Source organism: Octodon degus, unplaced genomic scaffold, assembly GCF_000260255.1.
Source record: "Octodon degus isolate 3935 unplaced genomic scaffold, OctDeg1.0 scaffold00114, whole genome shotgun sequence".
In the NCBI taxonomy this organism is placed as follows: Eukaryota; Metazoa; Chordata; class Mammalia; order Rodentia; family Octodontidae; genus Octodon; species Octodon degus.
Window position 1 is genome coordinate 3,638,334 of NW_004524690.1, and position 24,099 is coordinate 3,662,432.

Sequence of the window (24,099 nt, forward strand, 5' to 3'; positions counted from 1 at the left end):
TTTTATTTGATTTTCCTAAACATGACTTTAAATTTTTATCAAAGTAATAAATAACTATGTAACTTCAAATAATTAACTACCTATCATTTTAGGAACATAAGGCAACTACATAAAAATGAAAGCTATGATGCAGAGGAAATATATGTTCATATTAGAAATTTTGGCTCATGTGTTCATGAATATAGAAATTTTGATAGCAAAAAATTAAAATATTATTATGTAAAAACAGAGCCCAGCATTTTAAATGTTATTCAGGTGTTCATTTGGTAAGCCCCCCAAATACAAGAAAATACTGAAGAGATTTTTAGTTCCTGTCTCTAAATAAGGACTAGTGTTTTGTTTTGTTTTGTTTTGTTTATTCTAGTTTTTAAGTGTCTGAAAATTCAACCCAAACAGGCTTAAGGGGCAAAAGGATTACTGTAGCTTCTATAACTGGAAAGCCCAGAAGACCAAGTGCAGGTTGGTGGAAAAACTCTGAGGATGACCTGTTGTTTTTCTGTCAGCCTCCTGGCTCTGCCTGTCCTAGGATGGCTTGATTCCCAGACAGGTTCTATAGCAGAACAAGATGGCTGTAGCAACCCTAGCCTCACAGCCTTAGAGTTGGAGCCCAATGGGGGCAGAGGTCTCAGAGTTTCTTGAGATAGTTCCTGAAAATTACCCTGGTTCCATATGTTAGGTTACCTGTTCATTTCTGAAGCAAATACAAAAGGGAGTTTTCACATAGGTTGAAAGTTGGGGAGGGGGAAATACTGAAATGAATATTCCCAAAGAATGGGAGATGGGCATTGGAACACAACTAACTGTTCACTACATTGTCCTGCAGGTGGGCAACATGACTGAAGGGCAGTGACCAGATCTTTTCTCTTGTTTTCTTATTTTCTTTTGTTGTTGACCTACTTTCGAAACTGACAGTTTAATCCAACTACCTATTTTCTTTCATCTGTTTGCTGCTAGATAATGAAGGGGCAAGCTAAAATTCTGTGAGTAAAGGTGGCTGAACTAACTGTGATGGTGCATATCTGTAATCCTAGCAGTTAGCAAGACTGAGACAGGAGGACTGAAAGTTCAAGCCCAGCCTTAGAAACGTAACAAGATCCTGTCTCAAAATAAAAAGCAGGCTGATGATATACTTCAGTGTGAACGACCTCCATTCAGTGCCCAATACCAAAAAAAAAAAGTGATCTAACATAAATAAAGATAATATGGCTTTTGAAAAATAAAAATTATGTTAAAAAATTTGTAAGTATGACATACAGAACATTTTGGTATTTTCAATTGAGCTCACCATAATGAGATGACAGTAAGACTTATTACTTAACTTCAAAGATTTTAAAACTCTCTTTGTCATTTCTCCCAAAAGTGATGAAAGACTTCAGAAGCTATTATCTGTATTTATCTATACCAAAGGTTGAGTTACCAAGCAGATCAAAATGTATGTATTGGCCAGCCAAATAGCTTAGCGGATTAAAGCACCTGCAAGCAGGTACAGAGGCTGGGGTTCAATCCCCAGGGCCTGCCATGCCAGACCTGCCCCCCGGGTGTGCTGAGATGGCAATTGAGACTGGGCGTGGTGGCACATGACTGTAATCCCAGCTCTTGGGAGACTGTAAACAGGCGGATCACTAGGAGTCTGATCTATATGATGAGACCCTGAATACCTTGTAGACCCTTCCCTAAAATACAAAAAATAAATAAATTATATATATATATACATATATATATACACACACACACACATATATATGTATTCAACTGGTCAGGGAATAATGGCCTTCAAGGGTAATGCCCTCACACTATTATGACCTGACACGTTCATCCACTAGGGGACTAGTGATGTTTCAAACTAAATACAGTCACACAGCACTTAGAGATCAGGATGCCTTCTGAGAGCTGTGTCACTAGGTGATTTTGTGACTGTGTAAACACCATGGTGTCTTACACAAACTTAAATGGTATGAGTCAGTCACTCAGCATCACTGCTTGATAAAAAGAGGGTAACCATGAAATGGAGGAGGCTATGGCCAGCATAACATGGTATTCTGAATTAAGGTGAACCTTTGCTTTATATAAGTAGGTGCAATACAGTCTAGAGTAATGACAAAAAATGTGCTACAGTGAATACATAGACCTGTAATAATCAGTTGCTATTATTAAGTTTAATATACTATGCATAAATGTATATAGTTTTCATTTTTATGACTGGCAGTGCCATAGGTTTGCTCACATCAGTACCACCATGAACATGTGAGTCATTCACTGCATTGTAATATTATAGCGGCTGTGGCCTGGGCAATAGGAGCTTTTTGGCTCCTTTATAATTTTATGGGACCACTGACAATATGCAGCCCACTGTTGACCACTGCATGACTACCTGTGGAAGCCACTGAGTGTGGTTCCTTTTCCAGTTCCTGGAGAAGACACTATCAACTTCTGTTATTTTTCTTAAGTCACCAGTTCCGCAGTTCAGTTTTTCATGATGGATTTCCTATAATTACCAATATTATGGATAATTTGTACTTGTCACATTTTTAATTAATACCTGTACTTGAAGGGGGGGGACCTACAAGAGCTCAGATTTCTATTTAAAATTTGTGAAGTGCCTTAATTTCATCAGAAACATATTCTCCCTTCTGTAAGAGAGACATTTCTTAAAAGATGCTTGGATAATTTCATCCATTTTACATTGACTTGTATTTATTTATCTTTACTAAATTTCATATTCTGACCTTTTCTAAATTTTAGATAGTTACCCTGTGTGGGTGCCTATTCACTTACCATATACACTGTTAACGCCTAGTGCATTTCTAAAATAAATCCATATTCCTTCATTGTAATGGTTTTTCTTTTTTTAATTTATTTATTTATTTATTTATTTATTGTTTGGTGGTACCAGGGATCAAACCTAGGACCTTGTGCTTGCCAAGCAAGCACTTAGTCCACTGAGCTATCTCCCCAGCCCCTATAATATGTTTTCTAATCAATATTTTTTAATTTCTTAATCAGAATAAACATTATATGATTATTTTCAACAATCTCCAATCCAAATATTTACTATTTATGATACTAGATGCAAGTACTATATTTCATGTGGTTTCAAAAAGTATGCTTCATAGAAGTTACTGTCAGGTAGGGAGTAGGGAAGCAATCAAGCAAACCAAACTTATTTTACCTCATGACATAAAGAAGGAGAATTCTCTCACTGGTTTACTTTTCTCTCCACAGATGGACTCATTGACTGTATGGATCCTGATTGCTGCTTACAGAGTTCCTGCCAAAATCAGCCCTACTGTCGTGGATTGCCTGATCCTCAGGATATCATTAGCCAAAGCTTACAGTCGCCGTCTCAGCAAGCTGCCAAATCTTTCTATGATCGAATCAATTTTCTTATTGGCCCTGAGAGCACCCATGTTATACCTGGAGAAAGTCCTTTCAATAAGAGGTTAATACATCTTTTCTTTATATAAACTCGTAAGAGCATAATCAACAGCTCTTTGCACTGCATGTGAAATGCTGATGAGTGTGTTTCTGAGGGAAGTTCTTTTATTTAATAGAGTTTTTCATCTTCCTGCAAATTCTTCACCAAACTTCGCATTTCAAGCATTTTTGACACAGTTCACATATTTTGTCAATTTCAATACCTGAGACATAACAGAACATTCCATTAAGGAGTCAATAAATCTTCATTTAACTAGTTGGGGTTTTTAGCACAGTTGGAAATGTTTCAAAAGAAGCAATGAAAAGACCCCAAAAGGCAAAACAGAAGTGTACTTTTTTAGCTGAGCTCACTAAATAATATAAATTATGAATTAATGTAATGAAACTGCTGAAGGCATGGCAGTGAGATTGCATAAGCTGATTGACTGGTACTTTACAAAGCAGTAATGACCTGAAAATAAACCAGTAAGTGAAAGCAGGTGTCTCGTGTCTCACTGAGCAAAAGAAGATGATTTACACTAGAACTCCTGGGTCTGCAGTAATTTAACAGCATTGATGCAGTTAGACCCAGCAGTTGATTAAAAGTTGTGCACAAATGTTCCTTATTGCCCCCTTAAATCTTGTACTTCTTGGTCCCTGCAGATTTACAGATTGCCTCAGAATTAATTGAAAAGCATACTTTTCTTCGTGTAAGTCATATCTATCTATCTATCTATATATATATATATATATATATAGATTATATATATGACTTACAAAAAAATCCAAAAGTTTATAACTTTAAAAATGTATCTTTAAGTTATTGACCTTGATAACTCTCCAAAAACAGATTGCAACAGATTAAAATCCAGGATAAATACAAGCCATTCAGAGGATGTAAATTACAGTGCCTTACAGGGGGCATTGTCTTGGGAGTGTTTCAGGTCTGGTTTTTTGAGTAATGCTTGATTGTGTATGATAGTGTTATTTTATCCTTCTGTTGAATTATCTATAAATCAGGATAATGTTGGACAGAGAAGACAGATGTTCATTTAAATTCTTCTGCTTTTCCACAGCCTTGCATCTGTCATCAGAGGCCAAGTACTAACTGCTGATGGAACTCCACTTATTGGAGTAAATGTCTCATTTTTCCATTACCCAGAATATGGATATACTATTACCCGCCAGGATGGAATGTGAGTTAATCCCATCACACTATCTCTGTTTGAAGTGTTTAAAATATAAATTTAGACATTCTTCCTTTGCCGATCATGTTTTATTGTCTTTTATAATAGAAAGGCAACAACTCTACACACCTGGGACAGTACATCAGGCAGAGATTTAAAGTCAAAAAGTCATCTACCTTTAAAAACTGATTTCATTTTCCATGGCATGATATAATATTGTTATTTTTTTAGGATGTTCTTTGTCTTAGAAGATGCATGTTGATACATTTCAGGGTAATATTTCATAATGTCTACAGCTTAAACTCAGATGGTTCCAAAGAGTATACAGAAAGCAAATTTGGGGAAATTATCTCAGATAAAGGGGATATAAATAGATATGAGCATTCATTGTATAATTCTTTTAATATTTCTGTAGACTGCAAAATATTTTGTGTCAAAGACAGGAAAGTTGATTTGCTTTATAAAGTATGTCAATTCAAGGACATGAATATTTGTAGTTACATGCAACCCAGATAACTCACTAAGTATGTCTTTGTTTTTTCTTAGGTTTGACTTGGTGGCAAATGGCGGAGCTTCCCTCACTTTGGTATTTGAACGGTCCCCATTCCTCACACAGTATCATACTGTGTGGATTCCATGGAATGTCTTTTATGTGATGGACACCCTAGTCATGAAGAAAGAAGAGAATGACATTCCCAGCTGTGATCTGAGTGGGTTTGTGAGGCCCAATCCTATCATTGTGTCATCACCTTTATCTACCTTCTTCAGATCTTCTCCTGAAGACAGTCCCATTATTCCCGAAACACAGGTAAAATATTCTAGCAAGCAGTACTTTTATAGGAAAGACTTTCAGGTCATATGATTGCCAAAGAAATTTTGAAAGAATTACAGGATTCCAGAGTACTATCCTAAATAATTCTATAAAATGTGATACATGAAGCGCTCACATGGTTATATTAAGATATTCAGTTATTTCTTAAAGATACACTCTGAATAGTTTTTCAGGCTGTATCTGTATATATGTATTAGCTGTGACTGAAAGGGACATGCTTGATCTCCACCACTAGCAACACCTTTGCTTATTCTTTCACTTACTGGAAACCTAGTTGGTGCTCCTGTACACCTGACGGCCTAACATGGTGCCAAGTGCTATTCCACCTTGTGCTATTCAGATGATCATTACTGCCAACAACTTAGTGTTTAGGTATTATTATAAGGAAAAACTGTTTTGTAAAAAGAAAGACGAACTTGAGGCTTTTATAAGTAAATGGATACAACTAGAGACCATACTTGTAAGTGAAGTAAATCAGACTCGCATGTGTAAACATTATATTGTCTCCTTCGTGTAAGAAACTGAAAGAGTAAATAAGATCAAAAAGGCACAATAGATACTGAAAAAGGGAAAGAAGCTGCTCAAAAGGAAAGAACAACTGCGATGAGAAAAATAGGAAGAATAGAAGAAAAAAAAGGAGAAAATGAAGGAATATATAAAATAGCTAAGATAATGGTACTACTAATGGCTGTTAGTTCATTGCAAGGAAGTTTGTGCCTCCCCTGTTTGATCACCCTTACATTGCCTACATCTTGTGGTCTGAGCAACTCCTTTGATAACAGTATGCAATACAATAACCATTACTAATTCCCTATCATTTTGTTTTAAAGTTCTTTATCATTTTCATTATTCTTTTTAAAATAAAAATTTTAGTTTTATAAAAGATAATTTTGACAAAAATGTTCATTAATTTGCTCAAGATATTATTACCTAAAATATTTGATATGCTGTCATAAGCTCTACTAATGTATAGCTCAGAAAGCCCTATTCACAAAGAAAAAAAAGAGCAACTTTTAAGGAAATAGCTATACCTTAACTATTCATTTTATCTATTAAATAGCTGAGAGGTTTTTTCTTTTGTTTCTAGTTAGAAATAACATTAGATCTTAAAGACAGACCATTAAGTACCATAATAATCATCTTTATTTAGAATACCTAAGTAAAAGTATGTGGTCTTTACATTACAACAGCATGTGCAGCATTGTTGCATTCACTCTTCAAATACTGACTGAGCACCTGTTCTGTACCAGGCTGTGAAAGCACTCAGGCAAAGTACCTGCTCTCAGTGAGCTTGCCAGCTAATGAGCCTCAAGAGATACTAAACAAACGATATAGGTCATATTCTGCTAAGACTTATCCAAAAATACTAACACAGGATATACTGCAGAAAGGTATGATTTTATAGTTTAACCCGAGAACATCTTTTGGATAAAGTGACATTGTTTCAAAAACACTGATAGAAAAGTCCAAGGCACAGGTTGAAAGTACAGATATAAATTTGGTAGTCATTGGCACATAACTGTCCTTACAGCATGGAATGAGATCACCCATGGACAGGGTAGACAGAGACAAGCCAAGAACAGACAGTACAGAAAAACAGAAAAGGTTGGGGGAAAATCGTGCAAAAGTGACATTCAGTGATCAGATAATGAGGTCAAGTTTAGGAAGTTCATTTATTCTGTCTAATTCCTCTTGGCCAGGTCCATCTTGCAGAAACCCTAAACATCTTAGTCTGGAAATGCACTAAAACTGGAATCAGTGTTATAGCAAATGAGCAGACTTATAGCAAATGAGCACAGTGAAATGGATTTCAGACCGTCAATAACAAGAGTCTGGGCATGGTGGCACACACCTGTAAGCCCAGAGCTGGGGAGGCTGGAAACAGGAGGAGGATCACTACAATTCTGAGCTGCATAGTGAGACCCTGTACCAAATACATTTTTAACAAGTCCATAAATGCATGGCTGTTGTCTCCGTGCATTCATACAGCAGTCAAACACTTAGTGAAAATGTACTGAGAGCCTATTATGTACCAGATACTCCACTATGATGTACAGAATAAAACAAGAATTTGCCATTGTACATGTGATAAAGATTTGAGTGAACAACTAGGGAAGTGCAAGACAGACATTGAATGCTAAGTAAACCAAAAGAAGCATCACTAGTGAGGCCGACTTTAAAGAGTGATTAGGCAGAAGAAAAGGGAAGAAAGCATAAAATTAACTGGATTACATAAAATTTGTGGACAGCAGTGTGGTGCTGAAAACAAATCCTGCTGTAGAAAAACAGGAGAACAATTTAATTGTAGAGCACAAAAGGGCAAAGAGGCAGGACATGGTACTCTGATGAATGGATGTAAGTCCTAAAGATAGGTAGAGAGAGCCTAACAATCTCAAGAGTAGTAGAAATAGAAAAGGAGGAACAGTGTAGACAGAGATTTGGAAGTTGGAATTGGCAGAATATAGTTTCTAATTGAATGTTTAACAGGGTCAAGAATGGGTCTTACAAATGAGGCAGGTGGGCAAAGTAGGCTTACTGGTTTATTTTTAATTTGGGTATAGTTTATTTTTCCTGATACTGTATTATAAAATGGTAAAGTTAAATTATGTAGCAGAAACCCATGCTTTAATGAACTAAATTACAGATATTTGTTCCATGGAAGTAGGTTAATGGTGACAGAGGCAATAATCAGTTATTAAAATTAGGAATACCATATGATACTTTGAAACAGAGAAGCAATTCCTAGCAGGTCATGGGAAATACATATTGATGAAAGATTCTCTCCTGGGTTATTGAAGATCTAAAAGTTTCTGTATGTTTATAAACTATTTTGCTTAAGACAGTTCTGTGACTGAGTTCTGCCATATGTTTGATAATGAAAAGCTGAGCTATAATAAAAATCGGTGTACCTGTGAGAGCAATGCCTTTCTAACCTGCAGTATTTCATCAGGTCTCTTCGCGCCAGTACTGCCTGGTGTGCCCGAAAGGAGGTTTGTTTAGACCACCTGTGTCTTTGTTTATATGGAAATGAGGGTTTTACTCTTAGAACCAGGGGTTTCACCTAGGACATTAAAATTGGAGACAGTAAATATGTATACATCCTTTCTAACTGTTCTATGTTAGAAATTTTGGAAGAGAATTACTATTAAACACTGAATAATTCAAAAAGGCAGTCAATTATGTCTGCATAATGACTGTTGATGGGGTAGTTGAAAAGAACTTCAAGGGTGCTATTTAATTCTTCATAAAGAAAATGGGTTTCTGAGCCAACATTTTGGCCCCAGCCTTCCAAGGTCAATTAAGACTCAGGACATATGAGAACTTGTACTGTAATGTCATATAACTCAGTCGTGTTCCAAATTTTCTGATCAAGGAGATTATGGGGCCAAAGAGGAAAGTGATCGACAATGTAGAGTATGCCTAAGGAGAGTCACATGGAGAGAAAACATTCTTTCAGGCTTTCACAGAAAGCACATTGGCCAAGCAATGGCTGTGACTCATCCAACATGGCTGAAACTGACAAACAATCTGAGGTACAGGATCTCAAGATAAATCCTGAGGGGATTTCACTGACCTTATCAGACCCAAAAGCTACAACTCTTGTTGCATAGGTCCTGCTTTACTTGGTCTTAACCACCCAGCAGAAAAGTATAAAAACGAAATATAAGAAGTAAAGCCATGCTGTTATGTTGAGCTATAGGAGACTCAGGTCAACAATTTCTGACATTGCCAGTGAAGCTTAAGACCCAATACTACTATGGGCTAATGAACTCTCTTGGATTATTTTGCTGAGTTAACACACCTATAATATTCAAATAACGGAACTTAACAAAAAAAGGGTATACAGATGAATGTCCATTTTGTATCTGTGTATTCAAGGTGGTTGGGATAGATATATAGTTACATTCTCTTAATGAATAGAGTGATTTGTTCTGATGGTGTTTGTAGATAGGATATCATGTCTACATCTTATACAGCAATTAACTACTAGGAAGAATGTATTCAATGTGTTAATTGTTGAAACTGTCCTACCAATTTGATTTGAAACTGTCTCATCGCTATTTATCAATAAAATTATGGAAAAAATAAATTTGAAGTATCAGTTTAAAAAAAGAAAATGGGTTTCTGACACAGGTCTTGAGCATATACATAGGTAACCTTGCACTTTATAATGTGTGTAATAAGCGTATGAAAAACTGAGCATTGGTAGAGAGAATCTAAGCTCTTGAGACAATTTTTTTCAAATTTTATATATTACACATGTATTTTTCAAAATGATTCAGTAATGTTGTGGCACATGTTTTATGTATGTCCTTTGGCATTTGTCAAGTCAGCACATTGATGGGTAAGCTGGAGGAGGTTTGTTTCTTATTGTTTTAGTGGTGCTGAGGCTTGGACCAAGGGTCGTGTCACACTGAGCCACATCCCCAACCCTTTTTTGATTGTTTACTTTGTGACAAGGTCTCCCCAAATCGCTAAGATGCCCAGAGTGGGCTTGATCTGCAATAATTCTGCCTCCTTTCCCAAGTGCTGGGATTGCAGGCATGCACCACCATGTCCAGCAACTGTGGATTTAAGGCTATGATTTTTTTTTAAATTCCTGAAGGAAATAGTCCTTATACCATCATGCTTACTTTTTACAGTCCAGTTCCCACTCAGAAAGTATGTATTAAATGTCTTCTCTTTGTACTCAATTATATATTAGTTGCTCTCTGGGAAAAATTATATGCACCTCTAAAATTTTAGCTCATTTACCATGATATCAAAAAGCTGTTCAGCATTATAACTTATAATTTAAGAACAAGAGTGTGCTGCTGTTACAGTATCATTGAATATAAATATGGAATTTGTTCCAGTTTAACCCAAAATGAATTGGTCTTTTTTGTTGCTATTCCTGTCTTTGTGTACAGTTACCTACGTGTAGGCTGAGATGCCATAGGTAGTTCATCCCCAAATGAAGAAGCTTGTGCAGGCCACTTCTTTGCCCAAAGGGCCCTATTTGAGCCCCTTGTGTAGAGCTCAACTCGCTAGCTTATACAAGTCCGATCGAACTCTCCGTGGTGACTGGGGTGAAAGATGAGTTAGCAAGAATCTGCTCTGACTAACAAACTAACAAGCCAGGACATGTCAGCCTGACAGAGCAGTCACAGGGCTTCCTGGTGAAGAGTAGCACCACAAATATGATTATCTCAGAATATAAACAAGAGGCCTTTAGAAGGAGACTCTGAGGCAGGGGTATTTTTAATTGTTGGCTAAGATAAGAGCCCAGAACTATTCCCAAAAAATGAAAATAAAGGTAGCAGCTCAAATGTGCATTTATGAATGATGATTCTTTGTTTTCTTATTTTGCCTTCTACTGGTTTCTTTTAAATATATCTTCTGTGATAGATATGCATAACCACAGGTAGACACCTCTGCTTTGTTCAAACTCAGGTACTCCATGAAGAAACCACAATTCCAGGAACGGATTTAAAACTTTCCTACTTGAGTTCCAGAGCTGCAGGGTATAAGTCAGTGCTTAAAATCACCATGACCCAGTCTGTCATACCATTTAATCTAATGAAGGTACATCTGATGGTGGCTGTTGTCGGGAGACTCTTCCAAAAGTGGTTTCCTGCCTCTCCAAACTTGGCCTATACTTTTATATGGGATAAAACAGATGCCTATAACCAAAAGGTCTATGGTCTGTCTGAAGCTGTTGGTAAGTTCCATATGAATCTTCTCTGCACTGAAAAAATTGTCTGAAAGTCAGAACTATAAGCCAGATGTGGTGGTGCATGTGTGTAATCCCAGCGCTTAGAGGCTGAAGCAGGGGGATCATTATGAGTTCGAGCTCAGCCTGAGCTACAAAGTGAGTTCAAGGCCAGCCTGAACTGCATAATGATACCCTATCTCAAAAAGACACACACACATACACACACACATACACACACACACACACACACACACACACACAAATGAAAGTCAGAACTATCATAAAATTAATTGTAACATGCGGAAAGTCAGTGGAGAAACAAAAGGTGGCAGTAAGGTCATGCTAGGCAAGCTGGCTGGCTTAGATCTACCATGAGAAAAGGGACATCCTCCTTCTGATGAGAAGGAAAAGGGAGTCTGTTTTCTGGCAGAAATTGTTTGTTCAAAGAATGCTCTGAATGACATTTCAGGTTGTCATGTCCTTTTTTGACTTGTTTTCATACAAATTTTCTTATTGTATCTCTTGAGCTTTTATTTTCTTCTTTTCTTTATAGCTTTACTTCTCTTTTATTATCCATATTTTTTTTGTATCTGACACTCAGGTATTGTCCACTGATGATGATTCACAGAAATCACACAAAATTTCTGTGGGGGAATTATTTCTGCTCTTTTGACTAAAAGGGACAGTCAATTTAGTGGAAGGACAATTTTAAGCCATCAAACCACTTGTATCATTAAATCACTCAAGAGTGCTATCAAAGTTTGACATGTAGATATGGAACTTAAAACTCAACTCAAAACCTCAAATACTAAAAGAAAAAGTTTTGTTCTTAGTTTTTACTTAAAATAGGTGTTTTAGTCTGTAATTAAAATGTAATTTGGACTTGAATTTATTCTAATAGTTGCTACTTTTCCCTCCACTTTTTTGCAAATTTTTAAAATTTACATTTGATTATGAACACTGACATTTTTCAATTATGAATTATTAATTTACTATTAGTTTATTCCTGATATATAAATACAGTTATAATCCTTTTGTGTTTTATTGAACCTTATCATCAAAAACATTTCCGTAGTTGAATGCTCTCAGAAACTAAACAGCTTTAATTATTCAGATAGAAAACATTTTTTATTTGTTATCATGCAATCACCATTAAGGGCTAACTCACCTGACCTAGTTACTTTATCACTTATCCAATGTAAATTTCATTTTGTGCTATGAAACCCTTGTGAGGAATTGGTATGGTGGAGGGGCAAGATTCATTTCTATTAAACCTATAGAAAATAACAGTCGGAGGTCATTATTTAGTAAATATAAAAATAAACTGCTCATAAATGAGTAGAAATATGACGTCAGAACACGATTGTGTTCTGAAAGGAGCCTTTTTAAAAACTAATAAAATAGGGCTGGCCAAATAGTTCAGCGGATTAAAGCACCTGCAAGCAGGTCCAGGGGCCGGGGGTTCGATTCCTGGGCCTGCTGTGCTGGCCCTGCCCCAGGGGCACACTGAGACAGCAGTTGACTCTGGGCATGGTGGCACGTGCCTGTAATCCCAGCACTTGGGAGGCTGTAAACAGGTGGATCACTATGAATCCAATCTAATAGTGAGACCCTGAACACCCTGTAGACCCTTCCCTAAAAAATACAAAAATAAAAAAGTAATAAAATAAATCTCCACCTGTACTTGAAGGGATGAACTGTGATGTGTTTCGATTCCAGTGTCAGTTGGATATGAATATGAGTCGTGCCTGGACCTGACTCTGTGGGAGAAGAGGACTGCCATTTTGCAAGGCTATGAATTAGACGCTTCCAACATGGGCGGTTGGACCTTAGATAAACATCACGTACTGGACGTTCAGAATGGTAAGATCGTGTTCATGGAGGGCTACTGCTGCCCACCCTCACCCCGATTAGATTGTTGAAACATTTTATCCTGTGTGTGCCATAGAATTATTCTGGGTAGGAACTCAATGAGACATTTGTAAAGGTTGCAATAAAGTAGAAAGTGGAAACTGCATAATATTCTTTCACTGGACTTCAAAATGTTCATGGGTTAGTCACCACAGTGAGTTACCATATGAGTGTAAGTGACTGGTACTACAGGAAAGGTTCCTGTGGGGAGAATTCTACAGACTCACCCACAAGTGTCTTATTCGGCATGATTCATTGAGTATAGCCAAAGCTCTGTGGGAAGGTTTACCAAAAATGGAAGCAGAGAGATTTTTCCAACGTAAAGAGAAAATTTAAAATTCATGTACTTTAGCCAGCCATGTTGTCACATGCCTGTAATCACAGCACTTGGGAGGCCGAGGCAGGAGAGCTGCTGCAAGTTCAAGGTCAGCCTCGGCTAGGTAGTGAGAGCAAGATCAGCTTGAACTACATGGCAAGGCTCTGTCTCAATGAAATAATTTTTTTAAAAAAACCTGTGTGACTTTACCAGAATATTTCTAATAGATGTTTAATTCTTAGATGATTAGTCTATTCTGAATACCTATATATTTTTTTCAGTTTCTGAGCTATATTTGAAAAAAATCTACTCAAGCACGGAAAATATAAATGAATAATCTGAGAAAAAAGCAAGAATCAAAAATATTACTTGTAGCAGACCTGATAGTGTGATAAGTGATGTGCTCTGAATAAATGTGTTCAGACATCACAAACTAAAAGATACATTGCTAGCAAAATATGATCCCCTTCATCTTATAAGGAATTGTGTTCATATTAAACAAATTGTGTTGGTTTGCTTTGTGATATTTTGCCCACATTGTTGTCTGTATATCAGATAATTTGAAGATGTTTCATTAGAAAAGCAAAAATTTGAGATAACCTATTTTAATCCACTGTCCTAAACCATAAACTAACAACTCTATACTCTTTTTTACAAGTAGACAGAGGAGGAAATTTCATAGCACTGGCAAATAGTCTGCCTTTGATACAACTGAACATTTACAATTAATGAACATTTTCCATATTAATATTGCATCAATGTTAATTCATTTTTTAAAAAACTTTTTGTAAGTATTGGAGAGGACACATTTTAATTTTTTCACATATATCCAATTTAAAGTAGTTTGCAAGCCAATGTGTGAAAATTCTGGTACCTTTTACCCCTGGGAGACAGTAAACAGTACTGAGCAAATAAGTAGTAAGGAAGACTTAGAAACATCCCGACACCTTCAGTGTTTAATAGCAGTATAAAGTTTTGATCTCCTTTCAGTTGCATCCTGGGTGTAATTCCATGTGCACACCCAAAGATTGGGAGCAGAGCACATGACTAGTGCCAGATGCAGCGCGTACTAGTAAAGTAGGCCTGCCAGCCAACGAGAGTGCTCCGGGTGTTGTCTCTGAGCTTCTCTTGAATCATCAGTGACCTCTCCAAGCAGAGGTAGTTTCAGTCTGTCATGTGAGTAACACAAGAATTAATCATGGTCTTTCAAAATGCAGATGCATGTTCTAACCATGTTAGTAGCTACTCGATTAAATTATTTAAAATTATTTCACACAACTTGCACATAGTTCCATGTTCCTTCAGAAGTCCTTCACAAATAAAACCAGAACCCTTTCAGGATGCATTTTACTCATAATGAAAATACAAGATAATATTCATGACCACTTAGCTATAAACTAGTAGGAAGACTATAAGTGAAGAGCTTTAGGAAAATATGTACCCCTGGAACTCACTGCTATTAGAATACTTAGTATCTCATTAGATGGACAAGGAGACTTCTACATATTCTGTATCTAGGCCTGTTGTCATCTATTTCTATTAGATTTTCAATTCTTAGATCCTTAATCTATTCTGAATATCTAAATATTTTAGATATGTTTTTCAATTTTTGAGCTATATTTGAAAAAATTGTACTCAAGGAGTGAAAATATAAGTAAGTAAGCTGAGAAAAAAAAACAAGAATCAAAATATTACTTATAGCAGACTTGATAGTGTGATAAGTAGATTTCAATTATAAGTATGCTCTGAATAAATATGTTCAGGCATCACAAATGAAGAGGATATATTACTTACAAAATATGACCCCCAAGCCCACTTGTAATCTCAGCTCTTGGGAGGCTGAGACAGGAAGATCACTAAGAATCCGAGCTGTATAGCAAGACTCTGTACCAAATGAATGAATGAATGATTTAAAAAACTTTTAAGCATGTTATAAATGCAGGGTTTGATGGTACATGCCTATAATCCCAACATTCTGGCATGCTAAAGCAGGAGGATCACAAGTTCAAACTGAACTTAGGTAGCTAAGTGACTAGGACCCTATCTCAAAATAAAAAATAAGAAAGCTTAGAATGTAGCTCAATGCAAAGGCCCTGGGCTTAATCCCCAGTGCTACAAAAAAGTTAGAATTTATAAAGCATATGTTACTTTTAAATGTTAAATAACCTAAGTCACAGAATGAACTGACTGTGACTTTGAATTTTATCCAAGAACAGTTTGCCAAGTAGTGACTTTCCAAAGTGACATGTGTCTAATTGAATAAACAAATTATTTGTAATCATGACAAGGTGGATGAACTATAGAAATATATTACAGAAGCAGGGAAGGCAAAAAATGTAGACAGTGACAGGTGTTTGTGCAGGTACCCTGAAACATGGAAATAAATATTCTCATGTTCATCTTTCTGTTCTGTCATAATAGAGAATCATGAAGGGCCAATCTTTCAAAGTAATGACTGAATAAATCAGATGCAGCAGAATAGTAGGATGACTTGTAGGATTCTTCTGATGAAAATTGCAAAACTGGCTTTTATAGTAAATTAGCTTTCCATAATTATCAAATAACATAATCACAGAAAGAAGAATCTTAGGTATCATTAATTTATTCTTTGAATATTTAAGGAAAAGGCATTTCATCACTTTTTATGATCCAGCCTTCTTTAAACTATTTTTCCTTAATTTTGAATAAACCTGTTTTATTTTTCCTGATTTCTTTATGTAAATTTGCTGATTATTACCTCACCTGAATAGCAGAACATGAAAAAAGTAATCATAGGATGTACCGAAATGTTCTGAGCTGTAAATGAACAAAATTATTCTAATTACTTCTTTACTTTAAAATTGTCCCAAAGTAGAGGAAAAACTACTTTTTAAAGTTTTCTATTTATACTTTCATTGGATTATTCTTTTAACAGTATATCTGCTATAAAAGCATAGACATTAGCCATAAGAATTGCTTGGGAAAGTAGAATATCCAATAAATATAATATATGTAGCTCTAAAGTCAAATATATATGTAGCTCAGCAGGTGGTAGTTCATATAGATAATAACACATTGAGAAGTGTCATAAAATATGCATTTAACAGTAGCAGCTCACCATCCAGGGTATATAAGACCAAAATGAAGCCAGTGATCTACTTATACTAGTACTAAAATGAAAAACCTAGCCTAGTCTCAACTCAAATCTAGTTCTTAACTATGAAAATCTTTAATAATTCTCTGGCATTTGATCACAGATTTTCATTGAAGACTACAAATGAGCAGGCTTCCATTTTTCTTTATAAAATTATTGGTACTTTCATGCCTTGAAGCAGAATTCACTTTAAATAAGAACTGGGGGCCAGGGAGATGGCTCAGTAGAATAAGCACTTGCCTGGCAAACACAAGGGCCTGAGTTCAATTCCCAGTTCTGCCAAAAAAATAATAATAATAATAATAAATTGGCCTTTTGTGATAGCTTTGTTATGTTTGACATTTTAAATTAATATATATGCATATATATGTGTATATATATATATATATGTAATTTCAGATGGGAGTGTAAGCAGCAGTATTCTTTAACAATATAGTAGCATTCCAGTAGGCTCCAGTGGTTGAGGTTGTAGCTCAGTGGTAGAACAGATGCTTAGAATATACAAAGTCTGGGTTCAATACACAGCAAAACTCACTCCCCGAAGGAGCCTCTGGTATAGTTTGTGATTTCAGAAGCTTTATAAATATTTTAACTTGGTTTTTCATAAATCATTTTAACTTTTTTTTAACAAAATTAACTTTAAAAGAAAGAAATTCTTATTCCTAGGGTCCTTTTTCAATTAGGTAAATATTCAATACTTTCAACATTGATTAATAAGGAAAATTCTGTATCTTCTTGAGAGTATTAGGCAGAGTGTGGTTCTCAAACTTAAGCATATTAAGATTGTCTGGAAAGTTTTTTTAAATGTCAGAGCTGAAGCTGCACCCATACCAAATAAATAATCTCATAGGGTGAGAACCAGGCATTAGTATTTCTTCACAACTCCTTAAGCAATTCAGTTGTGTGTCCAGGACTGAGAACTGTGGATGTTTTACTTCTCATTTTATTCTTCTAAATATGTACCATTTCTAATGTCTTATCAATTAGTATTCTGTTTAAAATAAATTTTTAAAAATATATAAGGCAAAAAAGGACAAGAAAAAAAGAATGAAAGTTTATTGAAAGCATTGTTTAATTATTTGACCAGTGTTGCATATCTATATCTATTAATCTGGACAATAGATTTGACAACAAAAATATGCAATATAACAACCATTGTTAAATTTTTATTCTTGTTTTGAAACTCTGTACCATTTGTACTTTCTTTTGGTAGTCTGTTTTTGTCTTTGTTTCTGCTATTTGTTTTTACTCTTTAAAATAACATTTTTTAAAAATTGGGGAAAAAAGAGAAAATCACTGATGTTAAGAATTTGGGTTTCATTTTTTGTTCGTCCTTTCTTCCTTTCCTTTAAAACCATTCTTTAAATTTACCACAGGCATCACTTGTTATATTCTAGGAACTTAATAGAATTTTAAATGAAAGGGTTCCCATCTAAATCTAAAAGGCACTGAGCCTTAGTTGGATGTGTAGTGAACCTTTTTACTTTTCATCTTTATACTTTTTATCATAAGGAAAATACCTATTTTTTTTCTTCCAGGTATACTCTACAAGGGAAATGGGGAAAATCAGTTTATCTCCCAGCAGCCTCCAGTTGTCAGTAGCATCATGGGCAATGGGCGGAGACGCAGCATCTCCTGCCCAAGTTGCAATGGTCAAGCCGATGGGAATAAACTCTTGGCTCCGGTTGCATTAGCGTGTGGGATAGATGGCAGCCTGTATGTAGGGGATTTCAACTATGTTCGCCGGATATTTCCTTCTGGAAATGTAACGAGTGTTTTAGAACTAAGGTATGTCTTTTCTTAACTTAGGATTTTAATAAAAGCCAAACATGCCTTTTTTTTTTAAAGAAAAGTTGAATGTGATATACTAAATTATTTATAAACCTGCCATTTCAATGTTTAAAACTCTCCCTGATGGGGGAAAAAGTCAGTTCTTGGTTAAAGAAAGCAAGATCACACACACACACACACACACACACACACACACACATATGTATGTATAAAAGTGTAAAATACTTTATTGCTTCCAATGAATTTTCTCTGCTTAATGGGAAATGACTATAATTTTGAGATAATTTTGATTTTCTTCAGAATAGTCTTGTAGTATCAGTATTCTTTTATTTCACTGTGGTTGAAATTAAGGCATAAAATATTTTCTTCTGATATCAAGAGACTAATAATGAATAAAGCTTACAACTGTTTATTAATATGTTGAATCTTCAAGTTGACCCATAAGCTACAATGCCAATAATAAAAGTAATATGTTGTTGTCTTGCTTTGCTTAAATGCAATTATTAAATCAACCTATTCTGTGAGTTATTTGATAAGCTTTGGCCTACAAGATTCATTTCCATTGTTATTTCTCCATAAATTGACAATTTTCCATTTTACTAATTTATAATCTCAATATGTACTTCATATTTTAGAAGCCTTTTCTAATTGTGCTTTTTTTCACCTTTTTTTATCTGCTTCCACCAAGAAATAAAGATTTTAGACATAGGTAAGCATCTTGCTTAAAGGTTATTACGTATTTTCAAATGCACTTTTTACATTTCAGTGTGACTTTGAACTTGTTCTCTAATAACATCATCATGAGAGAGGAAACTCAGTATCACAGAATATCTAAAGATTAAATGTGTTTAATTGAGCTGTTATTTTACAATATATTGTAAAGTATATTATGCGATATAATTTGAAAAATTTTGGTTGGTTCATAAGATGAATTGTTACAAAGAGATACTGTAATGACTACTGTGAGCTTCAATCACTGTCCTATGTAATCTGAATTATATTAAAAAATAACAAAGTTGGAGTAGAAAAGTTTGAGGAAGTCTTTTTAATTTGACCATTATGCATGGCAGATCATGTTTCTCAGTCCCCAAATTTATTCATTTTGTGAGACTTTGTTTAAGAAAAAGAATCTAAAACAATTTTACTTTTTAAATAGTTTTTTTTAAAAAAAGATATGATCATGTAAACCTTTTGTCAGAGCCTTTCGTTAGGCCTGGAAGGGATCCATGCGCACGTGGAGTTCTAAAACTTCAGTGGCTTCATGGCTTGCTGTGCCAGTCGCCTTGGCCTGTAGTAGCCATTTTCCTAAGCTGGAAGAGTGAGTAGCTCTCAGTGATCGACACTGCTTCTGTGAAGCGGATGACCTTCTTCAAAGTGGAAGATGAACATAATTCAGGCAAATCTATCAGCTCTAGAATTTTTAATATTTTACTTGCTGTGTACACTTGCTGGAGAAGGTACAGTAAAGACTTATAGATACTTTTCACTGAAAACCTTTCTTCAAGACAGCAAAAAAAAAAAAAATGTAAGCAGTATTTCAAAGTAAAACTAGTGAAAAGCAGGGCAGTTTGGACGTGTTAGACCTGGTATGATCATTAAAATATCTAAGACTGTGATTTCAGATTTAAAAATTAGAGATATTTTATGTGAGCTACTCTAGATCAGTAAATCAACATAACCCTTTTAAACTGTTCTATAAAGATTGATGACTAGCAAATAAAAACAAAGGCCTACAGAAAGCTGCTGCATATCATAGTGACCACGCATGCTCCCCTCACCTTTCTGTGGATCCCATATTGATCTCATACTTTCGCTAATGGGTCGGTCACATGGTAAGATTAACACTAAATCTCCCCCAAAACACTGAGGGTGCAAGGCTCTGATATTGGAAACCACTGCAGAACATCAGCATTTTTCCGCCTTTGCTTTCATGATAGCTCTGGAGAAAAGTGGAAAGACAAACAGGTGACTCCTCCAACTCAATGTGAAAATGCTGCAGGCAGTAGATGACAGAAAAAGGATCAGAGTCATTAGTTTTTAAGCAAGCTGACCTGTCCTGAGCCAGGCACAGTGAGTGCCAGATATTTTATATATATTACTGCAGATCCACACTACAATCTTTCTTTTTTTTTTAAATGTTTATTATTAGATGGGATAAAGTATTTATTTTTTTTTTAATTTTATTTATTTGTATGTGTGTGTGTGCGCGCGTGGCCAGCTCAGCCCACCAGGGGGAGGGGCTGGCTGGCATGTGGTGCTGGGGGATTGAACCGTGGTCCCTGTGATTTGCTAAGCTTGGTAGGTGCTTTAGACCACTGAGCCATCTCACCAGCCCCCACACTACAATCTTTCTAAGTTACAAATTAAGTGGTGGAGGCATGAGGATGTTACTTGTCTTCCCTAAGACCTACAGCTAAGAAATGTGGAGCAGAGATTTGAAGCACCCTAAAAATTAATATCCTTTCCACTGTACCACACTCCTTGTTTTTATGCTGCAATGAGGAGGTTTCTGTGGGAGGATTTTCTGAGAGGCAAGAAACTAGATGTATCTCAGTCATTTTACAAGTTACTTAGAGCTATAAACTCTTTCTCTAGAAAATACTTGCATTAGAGCTATTATTAGCAATACTTTTTTTAAAAGGTTTATTTATTTGGTACAGGGTCTTGCTACACAGATCTGACTCACAATGGTCTTCCTGTGTCAGCCTGCCCAGCACTGGTATTACAGGCATGCACCACCACATCCAGTTTTGAGACCAACTCAGCACACAGGGCTTGTACTGGCATGCAGTACCAGGGATTAAACTCAGAGTCTTGTGCTTGCCAGGCAGGTGCTTAGACCACTGCGCTATCTCCCCAGCTCTCGCAGTACTTTTTAATATGAACTCATTATGTACTAACTCATTATATACTAACTTGGAAGTGGTACTCAATATCCCTCTCTCATGATGCTCCATCACTTTGCTTTTCTGTATATCATCTTGACCAAATTTGAGGCTTCTACATTTCCTTTATGTTCTGTGCATGCAAAATATAAACTTCGAATTTTATATTACTATTCATCTGTGTCAAATTAATCAGTGTTAACTGATTGTGTTAACTGATTGCTTATCATGTGCCGGCACTTTGACATACAGTAATATTAGATAGAGCTCTCAGAAAGTCACAGTCTGAGGGAAAGAATACATGAGAAACTAACGTTATCAGTATTATTCTTTGAGTCTAAATCATACATGGCTTACACCATAAAGGTAGTTCTATGGAGGAAGATTCTGGACAGGGAAGTATAGTAAGGAGTGTTTCTGAAGTGGCTAATATTTGAGCTCGGCCTAAAGTCTGATTAAACCAAACAAAAGCAAGAGAGGACAATTGGGTGGGAATGAATGAATATGAATTACATCGCCCTGAGTGAAAGGCAGGTTGGCAAGTGGATCCAGCTGACAAGGGCCTTGAGTACACTAAGGAGTCACTCTTCAGTCTATAGGATAACACAGACAGTGGGAGATCAGCTTAGGTTCTTGACAGGATCATATCGAAGTGGCCTTTTAAGAAGACTAATTTGGTATTACGTATCCAGGATAATATGAACATGTCTTAGAATGCTGATGTACCAGGCCAGATTCTAGATGCATAAAATAAGAGGCTAACAGTGAAGGAGGTCAACCAATGGAAGGCAGAGAATAGGAGGTTACACTATGCTTAGGAATAAGGAGATATAGAGGCTGTACACGATTTTATGCTCAAATATCCAAACAAATCGTGATGCCATTAATAAAAATAGGGATTTCATTTGCTTGATAATCTAAATTGTCCTAACAAATGAACATACAGCATTTCAGATGAGTGGACCATCTTCATTTAGCTCAAAAACTGAAATTACTGTCAGATACTCCTTCTGTTTGCCCACCTATAATATTTTTACTGAATATAAGACTGTGCCTCATAATATTAGGAATAAGTAATACAAAGAAAAACTGAAAAAGTGTCTAAATTTATGAAAATGAGTAGTATTATCAATTGTTAATAAAGTAAAATAATGTTTCTCATGCTTTTATTCTATTCCATATACTTTAATCAGTGCTATTAATTGGACTAATGGGAAAAATTTTTTAAATATTGAAAAAATATATAGACACAATCTTCATGTTTTAAAGTTTGGGGAGTATGCTTCTACCAAATTAACAAGTACTGCCAGGATATTATAAGAATAAAATCCTCAGGGATACATTAATGAATAGAAATAAGTACTACTTGATCAATATATTAAGTTTTTCTTCTAAATAGAAGCTTCTAAAAAGCTTCTATTCTCTTTGATATTTTACACATTTCTCCCTCCGATGCTTACAATATTAGTTTGCTAATAAACCCACCTAATGGATGATAAATTTTAGCTCATCCTTGCTCCAATTCTTTCAAATTCTAAAATAAAAACCTTAAATTAATTCCTTCCCAAAGCATTTAAGCATTTAGGGCTAAAATTCAGCTTTGTATATTTTATATTACCAATTAAAGGATCAAAGAAAGTGTCAATCACAGGTCTCTCAGTTTGAATCAATTAAAAATACTAAATGGTAAAAACTTGACTACGCATTCCTCTATGATTTAGTGTTGAAAAATGAAGCATGCACAGAAATACTGTATTCCAAGGCCTTGTTTGCAATAATCTTACCACAAACAAATATGACAAAGTAGTACAGAGTATGGTTTTCATACACAAATATAATTTGTTAGGCATTTTCTGATGCCGATGTGCTCAAAGGCTGTGGCACAATTTCCAACTGAAAGTTCAAAGTGCTACTAATGTCTACTCTGTGGCTTGTTCCTTGCAAATATTTCTCTGGTCTAAGACCACTGAATTATGACAAAATAAAGTAGTATATCCAGCCTGCACTTGCCACTGGATCTGTGTCTAATTGAATAAAATGGTGGAAAAAATGGCTTGATAACTGTGGTGATGTAGACAATTTAAGAGGAGTTAACAATGTGTAATATGCAAACGGTTCTTAACTTGATCCCAGTTTCTTTGCTTTTGCTGCTATTATTCAAAATTGTAATGTTATTTCAAACCCTTGTGAAACGGCAAAATCTCAGAGTGTCAGTCTCTTGTGTTCCTGCTGCTGAACAGAGACATTCCCAGACCATGCATTCTGTAAATCCCAGTGCTCCTGCTGCCAGCTGAAGACTTTCAGTCATAACCACACATTTTCACACTAGACATATTAGTCACCTAGAAACTCCCCACTCACTTGTATCAACGCGCCAGCCTCCTCAGTGCTTTTCAGGATGTTGGAAAGTAATTGCTAGCCCACCCTGTCAGGAAGCTGTGCTTATAAGTCAGTGACCTTGAATCCAACTCACACTGCGCCTAGGAGTCAGAGCTCCTCTTTCACCAGTCTATCAACTAGAAATTTCCAAATTCACTTTTTTCCTTTAATACTGCAGTACTGAACTTTCTTCTCACTTCGCAGAGGCCAGAATTTAAGACCCAACTCTAATTTCCATGCTAGTTGCACTGCAGGGAATTTATGCCAGTCTCATTTCCTCCCGTTCTGTGGGGAATAGTTCCAGAGGCTAATTCTCCCTCTAGGATCACACGTTCTCCATGTTTGTTCTTCTAAACAATAGACTTGTGCACAAAATGAGAGCCTTCTTTTTGTAGACATTTTAAACGTCATAGACATATGTTGCTTAACTTAGAAATGTCTGTGGTCTTGAGAGAGATGCCTCAGAACAGGACAAAAAGCAGATATAAGCACCACTCTGAACATTCTCATCTTACCACCCCACTAGAGTGGGGGGGGGTGCCAGTAAAGGCACAGT

General features: G+C 35.9%; 1 protein-coding gene across 3 annotated transcripts in view; it reads left to right on the forward strand.

Annotated features, from left to right (window-relative positions):
- Tenm3 (teneurin transmembrane protein 3) overlaps positions 1-24,099 on the forward strand; it is a 224,670-nt gene that overhangs the window by 148,147 nt on the left and 52,424 nt on the right. For 2 of the 3 annotated variants that reach the window (XM_012516586.2, XM_023699614.1), the window contains exons 12-17: positions 3,223-3,439; positions 4,491-4,610; positions 5,148-5,409; positions 10,867-11,134; positions 12,848-12,991; positions 18,027-18,276. In XM_012516586.2, the coding sequence (XP_012372040.1) occupies positions 3,223-3,439; positions 4,491-4,610; positions 5,148-5,409; positions 10,867-11,134; positions 12,848-12,991; positions 18,027-18,276 (1,261 nt within the window). Of the gene's footprint in view, positions 1-3,222; positions 3,440-4,490; positions 4,611-5,147; positions 5,410-10,866; positions 11,135-12,847; positions 12,992-18,026; positions 18,277-18,967; positions 18,989-24,099 lie in introns of all 3 variants that reach the window. The other variant, XM_023699615.1, reaches the window with a different exon arrangement.